Source organism: Babylonia areolata, chromosome 28 (assembly GCF_041734735.1).
Source record: "Babylonia areolata isolate BAREFJ2019XMU chromosome 28, ASM4173473v1, whole genome shotgun sequence".
Taxonomy (NCBI): Eukaryota; Metazoa; Mollusca; class Gastropoda; order Neogastropoda; family Buccinidae; genus Babylonia; species Babylonia areolata.
The window spans coordinates 23,036,944-23,048,426 of NC_134903.1; the positions used below are offsets into that span (position 1 = coordinate 23,036,944).

Genomic DNA, 11,483 nt, shown 5'->3' on the forward strand with positions numbered 1-11,483 from the left:
TGATTAGTTAATGTATTCATTTTTTGTTGTTTGGCTGATAAAGCCATATTCCTGTAGTGCGTGGCCTGTTACTTTGCTATCCTAGTCTCCAGCATGCATATGGACATGACGGTAAGTCCGCAGACACAGCTTCATTTTTCTGGATGGCGGCAGGACTCTTGGAGCCACTCACTGCAATTTCCACGGTCGTCCCTGTGCCCGGGGCTTCCTCTGTGCCCACACATGGCTGTCTGCCGCCACATGGACAGGCTGTCAGACAGGGGGCTGCCAGCTGCTTCTGTCAGCATCACCATCACCTTCATCATCATCAGTCACCATGACGATATTCCTTTCTGTTCACAGCGTTCCCGAAAGCGAGGAGGGGGAGGAGGACAAGTGGGTCACGGTGACCCAGTTTCTGCCCGCCCTCGCCAAGCCGGCTCGAGACTCTGACGCGGAGTCTGACCTGGATGAGGACGATGACGAAGACGAAGAAGACATTGACGAGAAGAGGAGGCAGGGCGGAGGGCAGGATGGGGAGGCTGAGGCCTCTCAGTCCTGGATTTCATGGTGCTCCATTGTTTGAACGGGCAGGGCTGTGTTCTGTCAGTACGATTCTGACAATGTATGTGTGTGTTTGGAAGGGAAACAATACCAGTGCTTTAAAAGTTTTGTTTCCACTTGACTTCCATCAATGTTGAAATTTGCCACTTAAAGAGTTGTGAAGTTAAAAGATGACTGTTATTTGCTTTATAATTTCGTTTTTTTGTGTGTGTGTTGTTGTTGTTGTTTTTTTGGGGGGTTGGGGGGGAAGCTGAAATATTGTTCTGTTTTTCCTGTGACAAAAGGAAAGGACTGTCCCACGAAGAGGCTATGCGGTGCCATTTGAAAAGTTGATTTCCTAGTCTGAAGTTAATGCTCTGTCACTCAATGTAAACTTTTCCCAGAAATGCCCCTTTCTGCTTCTGTGCCTGTTGTGCTCAAAGAATAAACTTTTTTTTCTTTTCTTATTTTTTTGTTTTTGTCATTTCAGAGTTGAATGAATACATAGTACCGAAAGGCGATAATAGAATGGACAGAAGTAACATGACACACATGGGAAGTAAGGGAATGAGACTGGGCGACACTGTCATTCTGTTCACATATTATTTTGAATAATGACATGCAGTTTTTTTGTAAGCATATTACACATGTGCGTGTGCGCGCGCGCGCACACACACACACACACACACACATTTGTATAACATTTTAAAAGAATTGTCTCAGTGTTCATGCTTTTACCCAACTAACACATAAATCCATACCAGACAAAACAATGATTTGAGAGGGGTAGAAGTATGTCAGGATCACGCCAACATATCCCCCAAAAAGTTAATGACCGCTTTGGAACCTGCACAGAAATCATGGGGGCATGGTGAAATGATTTTTTTTTTTTTTTTTTTTGCACACAGCGGTGTATGCAGATGGTGTAATGAGCACCACTCATGTCTTTGCACACAGCGGTGTGTACAGTGTAATGAGCACCACTCCTGTCTTTGCACACAGCGGTGTATGCAGACGGTGTAATGAGCACCACTCATGTCTTTGCACACAGCGGTGTATGCAGACGGTGTAATGAGCACCACTCATGTCTTTGCACACAGCGGTGTATGCAGACGGTGTAATGAGCACCACTCATGTCTTTGCACACAGCGGTGTATGCAGATGGTGTAATGAGCACCACTCCTGTCTTTGCACACAGCGGTGTGTACAGTGTAATGAGCACCACTCATGTTCAGAGGCGATTTGTTCCAAATTTAATTCCCTTTTCACAATGAAAATTCACATCTGTTATTTACACACCACTGAATGACTAACTTTGTGGCTGAAACATGTATTCTACAAACGCATGGTACGTCTGTGCCTCCAACAGTCATCAGTGTGATCAGTGAGAGAGGTCAGTGGCAGACCACTATGCACCTTGCAGAATTTATTTCTCCCCTTACAAAAACATACCTGCTTTAATGTGCATACGTTTTTGTGAAGTGTATATATATATTCCTGCTAGGTTATTAAAAATGTTGGATAATTGTTCACAATATGAAGTTAAAACGTAAGATTATAATGTTATATTGAAAATCAGAAGACATCTGCTTTGGCCTTTTTATTTATTTATTGTTGTTGTAATAAACAATGCAAATGAACCCTGTGTGTTTGCATGTATATTATGTAAATGCCTGAAGGCAAGCTGTTCTCCTTTCATATACTATGGTGTGTGTGTGTGTGTGTGTGTGTGTTTAACAAAAACGAAATGTCAGAGGTGACAGAATAGATGACAAATCAAATGCTGATGATCCAAATCACCCATCACACGATGAACCAACATGCCTTCCTCACACACACACACACACCCTCTTCCCACATATATTATGTATAAATCAGTTCATAAATGAACACGGACAATGAATAATCGTGTCACTTCCAGCACATGAATTCCTGTCTCCCTTTCACTTTTTGCCAATGTCCAACTCCCTCAGCGCTGTCTCTCTCTGTCTGTCTCTTTCTCTATGTCTCCCTCTCTTTCTCTGTCTTTGCCTCTTCCTCAGACAAAGCATCTCAAGGAAAAGTTCTGTGGCGTCTGATCCGGACCATGTGATTGAATACTAAATGGTCAGTTGGACTGCCTGTGGTCAGTTGAACTGTCAGTGATCAGTTGAACTGTCTGTGGTGATCAGTTGAACTGTCTGTGATCAGTTGAACAGCCTGTGATCAGTTGAACTGTCTGTGGTGATCAGTTGAACTGTCTGATCAGTTGAACTGTCAGTGATCAGTTGAACTGTCAGTGATCAATTGAACAGCTGTGATCAGTTGAACTGTCTGTGATCAGTTGAACTGTCTGTGGTGATCAGTTGAACTGTCTGATCAGTTGAACTGTCAGTGGTCAGTTGAGCTGTCAGTTGAACTGTCAGTGATCAGTTGAACTGCCTGTGATCAATTGAACTGCCTCTGATCAGTTGGACTTCCTGTGATCAGTTGGACTTCCTGTGATCAGTTGAACTGCCTGTGATCAGTTGGACTTCCTGTGATCAGTTGGACTTCCTGTGATCAATTGAACTGCCTGTGATCAGTTGAACTGCCTGTGATCAGTTGGACTTCCTGTGATCAGTTGGACTTCTTGTGATCAGTTGGACTTCCTGTGATCAGTTGGACTTCCTGTGATCAGTTGGACTTCTTGTGATCAGTTGGACTTCCTGTGATCAGTTGAACTGCCTGTGATCAGTTGGACTTCCTGTGATCAGTTGGACTTCCTGTGATCAATTGAACTGCCTGTGATCAGTTGAACTGCCTGTGATCAGTTGGACTTCCTGTGATCAGTTGGACTTCTTGTGATCAGTTGGACTGCCTGTGATCAGTTGAACTACCTGTGATCAGTTGGACTTCCTGTGATCAGTTGGACTTCTTGTGATCAGTTGGACTTCCTGTGATCAGTTGAACTACCTGTGATCAGTTGGACTTCCTGTGATCAGTTGGACTTCCTGTGATCAGTTGAACTACCTGTGATCAGTTGGACTTTCTGTGATCAGTTGGAGACCATAGAAAATCAAACTGAACAGCTGTCCTGTACAGGACTCCACCGGTGCGAGAAAGAGGGAGAGGGTGTGTGTGTGTGGGGGGGGGGGGGGAGGGGGGAGTGGGGGGGAGAGAAAAGAGAGAAAGAAAGTGACACAGAGAGAGAGAGGGTGTGGGGGCAGACACAGAGGAAGAAGCACACACACACATACACACACACGCGCGCGCGCATTCACAGAGAGAGAGAGAAGCGGGAAGACGCAGAAAGAGTTGAATAACAAGCACGCAGAGAGAAAGGAACTGCAGACACAGAGAGTGTTTCAGTTTCAGTAGCTCAAGGAGGCGTCACTGCATTCGGACAAACCATATACGCTACACCACATCTGCCAAAGCAGATGCCTGACCAGCAGCGTAACCCAACGCGCTTAGTCAGGCCTTGAGAAAAAACAAACAAACAAACAAACAAACAAAAAACAAAAACAAAAAAAACGGGGGAATAAATAATAGATAAGCTTACATAAATAAATAAATAAATAAATGAATAATACTTATAATATAGAAAAAGGTAGTAGTAATAATAACAGTAATACTAATAAAATGATAATAATAAAAAATAAAAAAAATAAGACAACAATGGTGATAAATAAGCGAATAAATGTAAAATATGAAGACACACATTCACACATACACCCACACATGCATAACAGAAATGCACCAAACATGCAGTTTCACAGATACGAAAGTACAGTCAAATACATATAAACGTACATGAGCTCCAACACACACACACACACACACACACACACACATTACCTTGCACCTCCTCCACCCCCCTCCTCCACACACTCATTTCTAGTCTACGTATCGTAGCTTCCACGGCACACACACACACACACACACAAACACACACTCACAGAGATGAACACTTACTTGTACAAGCACACACACATACGCCCATATCTCCCACCCCCAACCCCACACACAAATATACAAAGATATATATATATATACGTTCCAATATCCTGTTGCTCCCACAGTGTAGGCATGCATACACTCACATACCTCATCCTCTACCCCACCTCCCCCCGCACTCCCACCTCCCCTCCCACACACACGTACACAGATCTCTCCTGACACTTGTGTACACTTACACTCTCGCGCATTCATAAACGCACTCAAAAGCACAGACCCACACATCCACACACATACACACACGCACAGAGGCTGCCACTGACTGGCCGCAAGAGGGATGGGAAAAGATCTCTGATGCCAAGAACGTGGCGTCTAGTGTGTTGCTCAGTCTGTTGTATTTGGAAAGGCCCACAGAGACTCTGTTCCGTTTTGAAGAAATTTGCGCAATGTTGGTTTGGAAATGATGCCGATATTTGTTTGATTTGCAAAGCATCGTGCTCTACCTTTCATGTTAGACTTGCGGCCGCTCCCTCTCTCTGCTTTTATTTCTTTGAGGCGATCGATGGTGTGATGGCCTTGTACCTGTTCTTTTTGGTATTCTTTGACTTTTCTGAGGATTTCCGATTTTCCTAGATGTAGGCCGCTCGTTGGTGTTGCGTTACCAGCAAGTCTGTCAGCTCGCTTATTTCCCTCAACACCTGCATGTCCCGGGCAGTATGACCATGTGAGTTTTTTAATCTGAAAGTTGCGCATTGCCTTATGCCACTCTGGGCTTCCCATTCCGTTTTCAATTTTCTGTATGAGGTTCACTGAGTCGGTTAGAATCATGGCATGTTGGTTTCCGGGCGTATGGATGGACGATAGCCACTGGAGGGCATGTGTCGCAGCTTCAACTTCCATCGTTAGGCTGGAGGTTGTGACTTTGTAGGCAGCATTCTCTTCCCAAATTGTTTTTCCATTTTGTTTCGCAGTGAATCCCCAGCCAGACTGGTCTTTGGTGACTGAGCCATCTGTGTAGGGGGGGGGGGGGGGGGAGACAGAGACAGTAGAACACGTACGAAAAATCTTTAAATAAAACACGTATTAAAAATTTCAGAAGAACAAATGAAAAAAATCATAGACATACAGAAAAACACGGATGAAAAATCTCGGAGCAGAAAAACTCGGATGAAAAATCTGGGACAGAAAACGTGAACAAAGTGCCCAATGATCGCCGATGACACTCATCACACACCACGCACACCGCCATCAAGCGAGATTGTAGGGGGCACGCGCGGTCATGGGTGAGAGGTCAGGGTCACGACCAGGACAAGGTGACTTAGACCACGAGGTCGCTGTGTCTGTCAGCGGAAAGCCGATGGATTAAAGTCAAAGGAGGGGCGGGGTGGGGGGTGTGGATGGAGGAAGGGGATTACAGGGGCGGCAAGTGTTAACTGACTTCTGGGGGTTTGTTGTTTTTGTTTGTTTTGTTTTTGGGGGAGGTGGGGGTGGCGGTGGAGTCTAATGGCGGTATAAACTGCAGGATTCGTATGGTGGTGATTCTCTCTCTTTCTCTCTCACGGAAATTATGCTGCGGAAATTGTCTAAAGGGCCTTGAAGCTGAATGGATAATAAAATAGTGTCAGTGTCTCTCTCTCTCTCTCTCTCTCTCTCTCTCTCTCTCTCTCACACACACACACACACACACACACACACACACACACGCACTCGCGCGCGCGCACACACACACACACACACACACACACACACACTTCTCACTTACATGAACTCAGCAGGCATTAAAGTAAATAAAATCTACGACACTGTATGAGGTGACACCCCGAACCGAATCATCCCCCTCCCTCCGCAAACCCCGCCCCCACAGAGACAGATCGTTCACCTGACTCCCTTCACTACAACTCCGCACAGCCCTCGGCTGAATGGTCTGGGTCACCGTGACCCCTGCCACCTCTCACACCTGGGCACAGGGAAGGGGAGGGGGAGATAGTGGACGGTGGGACAGTTCCACCATCCCCCCACCAACCTTTACCCCACAACATGGCCTTGCCGCCTGCCCCGCACACTCCGGAGATCTCACCACTTCCATCCTCCAATCTCTCTCTCTCTCTCTCTCTCATTACTAGTAGGGTTTGAAGTAAGTTGTGCAGACAGGGAAGGGGGCGGGGGGATTCGCCATGTGTGGGTGGGTGTGGTGGTGTGTGAGTGTGTTGGGTGGATGGGTGGATAGGTGAGTGTGGTGGATGGGTGGATAGGTGAGTGTGGTGGTGGGTGTGTGAGTGTGCTGGTGGGTGGGTGGGTAGGTGGGTGGATGGGTGTGTGAGTGTGGTGGGTGGATAGGTGAGTGTGGTGGATGGGTGTGCGAGTGGGGTGGTGGATGGGTGTGAGGGGAAAGAGATCGGACACATGGTGGCACTGCCCCGGACGTTCTGTCATCGCATTTGTTCATAGTTGAGTTCATTGTTCTTTTTCACCCTTTTATCAACCCCCTGTCTGTCTGTCTGTCTCTTTCTCTCCCTTCTCTTTCTCTCAATCTCTCCATCTCTTTCAGATTGAAATTCATTTTCAATAAAACATTTGAATCCCCCCCCCTCTCTCTCTCTCTCTCTCTCTCTCGCTGTCTCTGTCTCTCCCATGGACATTGGCTGGTGTGGGGCGTGTGTGGGTTGAGCTGTTGTTGAAGGACTCACCAGGTTTTGATAGCTGTTGTCGACGCGATTTTTGCAAAGTGATTGCATGTGCATTGTTCGGTGACGTTTGATCGCTCTTTGATTTTATTGATCAGCGGGAACTAGAATCCAATAAACCAAATTAACTGGAAAAACAAAGAAAATGTGTTTTGCTGTAGTTCAGTACAGTTTACATCACTCCTCAGTGTGAATGGCTTGGACGTGTTGTGAGCAACACACGTGAATATGCATGTGATGGTGCAGGTAACGCCTGGCTCACCCAGGACAAGAGCTGTGTGTGTGTATGTGAATGAAGCCACTGAAGTCTGTGTTCGCTGCCCGCACGGTTCGTGCTGATTTGTGTGTGAATTTTCTCGTGGTTAACTTTTCAGTGCAGCTGATTTCATAGCAAGGGATAGTGATCACAGGCGCTTGCAAGAATGTCACAGCAGGAGACAGTCCAATTTAATGTTAAAAAAAAAAGACAAAAAAGATTGGGGCTTCAAACAAAATTTTATGTATAAAATAAAACCTTCAGAACAGCACACACACACACACACACACACACACACACACACACACACACACACACACACACACACAAAAACAAAAAAAAACACATGTGAATCTGGACAACAGTCTGAAAAGAATTTCAAACGTCGTGAGCAAACTGAAGAGCGTATCCAGCAAAACAAAGAGGAATACAGAAGACCTGCAAGTGGATAGATTGATTCTGATCGACGGACTTGAGAAAGTGGAAAGAAATATACTAATGAACAAGATTCAAAAGCTTGCAATCTTTTTTATTTATGAGCGTGGAAGAAGAAAGACGATGGGAAGACAAAAATATGGCCACGGAGATCATTAGAGACACTCTCAACTACCACGGAGATCATCAGAGACACTCTCAACTATGAGCGCGTTTATACAATCTATTTAAAGGTTTTAGAATAATTGCATTAGCTGAATCCCACACTGTCGAGGCATAATCCACAATAATTTATTGATTCGATGTTTGTTTGAAAGAACTTTTTACGAGCATGGGTATTAGGAAAATGTTTAATTTTAGATAGTTTAAATACTTTTAGGGATATTCTTTCACACAGATAAGCAACATGATCGGACCAAGATAGATTATCACCAAGGATGATACCTAGTACCTCATGCGATTTTGCTTCCTAATTTTTTTATTCCAGGTAGAGAAATAGAAAATAAATCTGTTGAATTATTTTGACGTTTTTGTCTGGTTGTTATACACATACATTTATTTTTCTTTGCATAAAGACACATATGATTAATTTCCGTCCATCTGGCTAATTGGTTGATGCTTTCTTGCGATTTTGATGTCAATACGTTTATGGATGAATGATTGGAATAAAGTGAACTGTCGTCTGCAAATAAATTACAAACCGTTGTTGAATACAAAGACAGGGTCAGCCACGCCCTGCTTGTATATGAATTACGCCGCTACGGAATTAGAAGTCAGCTCAGCACATGGATTGAAAACTTTCTTGTGGACAGGCAGCAAGAAGCTGTGGTGGAGGGAGTCACCTCACAATACATTCCAGTCAAATCAGGTGTTCTCCAGGGCTCAGTCCTCGGCCCTTGTCTCTTCCTTCTCTACATCAGTGACCTCCCAAAGGCCATCAAATCCAAGGCATGTGCAACAAAATAATCAAGAAGGAAGCTGACCAGACCCCCCCCCCTACCCCCCCACCCCCCAAGAAGACCTCGATTCCCTCACCATCTGCGAGAAACAGTGAGCCATGCAATTTCACCTGCAAAAATGCTCCACCTTGCGTGTCAGTCAAAAGAGGGAAAAAGTTACCAGCTCCATGGCCATCACTGGGTTCAGTTTATTCAAATGGGAAAGTATATGTTTTTATGTGTTTTTCTAATGGTTTTGAGAGAATTGAAAGAATTGGTACTGGTCTGAAATTTGGGGTATTTGACTGGTTACCTGATTTGAAGAATGGAGTGACTGTAGCTTGTTTAAAACAATGGAAAATAATTCATTTCAATGCAAAGGTTACATATGTATGTCAAGGTATCTGTTATAACTAGGGCAGATATTTTAATGATTTTGCAATCCAGTTCATCCAGATCTCTTGTATTAGACTGCTTTAAGGACAGCAGGGTTGCATATACGTATGGTACTGATAAGAAAGGAATGGATACTTTGGAATCAATACTTTTAAATGAACAAAAATCGTTTAACTGTTTTAAGTCGTCTTTCCATGTATCATTTGTCATCATCTGTTCTGCTTTATCTGAAAGGTAGTCATTTATAATGTTCGGGGAAAGGTCTTCCGTATCCACTTGCGATTTGGAATATTCCTTGTCTGTTAATTTGTTGATGGCAGTCCAAATATAACAGATTTGGAGTTGCGTTTATCAGATACTAAGTCTTGATGGCAGTGATGTTATGCTTTACGTTTCATTTACGTTACCCTGTTTCTCTCCACATTAAAGTCTTTATGGTTTTCAGCTTTTAGAAGGTCACGTTTATGTATTTCTTTTTCGATTTCTCCAGTTATCCATGGAGATTTGGGATAGTGCTTTGCTGGTTTTTAAGGGTGCGTGTTTGTTGAATTCATCATTAAATGTGCGCGTCCAAAAGTCTATGGCTTTGTCTGGATCAGTGAACTGATAGGTATGGCATTCAGTAAATCGGGGAATTCGGTAAATGGAAATTCAATCAGATCATGTTGTTTACAGCCCAGCCGACCACTAAGGCCGTATCAGGACTGCGGTCAATCGAAAAGGAAAGCATCTTTTTCATAGTTTTTTAAACATCTGTAAATGATAGTTCTGTGGCTTGTTTGGGAATTTTAACTCCTTTTTTCGACCACGTGATACAAAATGAAAAGAAACTGGTCACTACAGCCAGATACTTGGGAGCACACTTGAGCGATATCCTGCTTTGACGTTGTGTATATGTGATCTATAATGGTGTTGAAAGTGGTTGTGACTCGTGTCGGTCGGTCAATCAGTTGATCTGAATGTAATGTTTTATGTTATAAATCCAGCGTGCTTAAGGTTTTAGTAAGTCGATGTTAAAATCACCCAGTAGTTTATTTTCAGTGCGTGTCATGGAGCGTGCCACCCCCTCCCTCCACCCCCTTAAAAAAAGATAATGATAAAAGTAATGATAATAAAATACCGAGACAGAGAATAATCAATATGAAACGGGGAAGCCAGTATAACATCTCCCCCTCCTTCCCCCACCTCCACCAAGTGGAGTGATGAACTCGAGGTAACGCGTCCGCCTAGGAAGCCAGGGAATCTGAGCGCGCTGGTTCGAATCACGACTCAGCCGCCGATATTTTCTCCCCCTCCACTAGACCTTGAGTGGCGGTCTGGACGCTAGTCATTCGGATGAGACGATAAACCGAGGTCCCGTGTGCAGCATGCACTTAGCGCACGTAAAAGAACCCACGGCAACAAATGGGTTGTTCCAGGCAAAATTCTGTAGAAAAATCCATTTCGATAGGAAAGACAAATAAAAAAAAAAAAGCACGCAGGAAAAAACACACAAAAAAAGGTTGGCACTGTAGTTTAGCGACGCGCTCTCCCTGGGGAGAGCAGCCCGAATTTCACACAGAGAAATCTGTTGTGATAAAAAGAAATGCAAATATAAATACAAATAAAAGCCGAGAAAGAGAGTGACAGAGGCACAGAGAGAGACTGAGACTGAGAGAGAGACTGAGACAGAGAGAGAGACTGAGACAGAGAGAGAAAACCCGGATACTGACGGCCTTCAGTTTGCACCCCACTGTCTCAACAATTAAGTGAAGGAGACAGGCGTGTGCTCAGCAGAACGTTTTCAGCTGGAAGGAAATTGAACACAACACAGCACAATAACAGAGCAGGCTTTGTCGAGCTTGTGGGACTCTGCTCAGGAGTGAGGGAGAGGTGGGCGTAGGGTGAAGGGGGGGGGGGATTTGGGGGCCAGGGGGCGGGGGAGGAGAACAGACAGGGGAGAAAAGGGCGGGGGGGGGATGGGGGGGGGGAAAACATCTCCCTCGCTGCCTTCCCATCCTCCCTACCATGAAGTGAAGGGGGAGGGGAGGGGGTGGTGAAGACTGACGCGTGGTGCCTTGCTCAACGGAACGGAGGCGTGAGGTCACATGTCAGACTGACCCCTCGGTCCCCAGGTCACAGACAGGTCAAAGGTCGCAGACAGAACAGCATTTGGCTCGGACAAGGCAGTTCAACAGGAGAGATGAGGGGGTGGGGAGTGAGAGAGACACAGAGAGAGAGACGGAGGAAGAGAGAGAGAGACAGCGAGCGGAACACACACACACACACACACACACACACACAGGTGGAGACAGACAGACAGAAGCAGAGACCGCAGAGGGGGACAGGAAAACA

The 11,483-nt window shown here is 45.0% G+C and overlaps 1 protein-coding gene across 1 annotated transcript in view; it reads left to right on the plus strand.

The window, feature by feature from the left end:
* Nucleotides 1-989, plus strand: part of LOC143301874 (uncharacterized) — a 49,065-nt gene extending 48,076 nt beyond the window's left edge. Inside the window, exon 12 of the mRNA XM_076616291.1 lies at nucleotides 343-989. Within this exon, the coding sequence (XP_076472406.1) occupies nucleotides 343-565 (223 nt within the window). The 3' untranslated portion in view covers nucleotides 566-989. The remainder of the gene's footprint in view (nucleotides 1-342) is intronic.
* The last annotated feature ends 10,494 nt before the right edge of the window (nucleotides 990-11,483 follow it).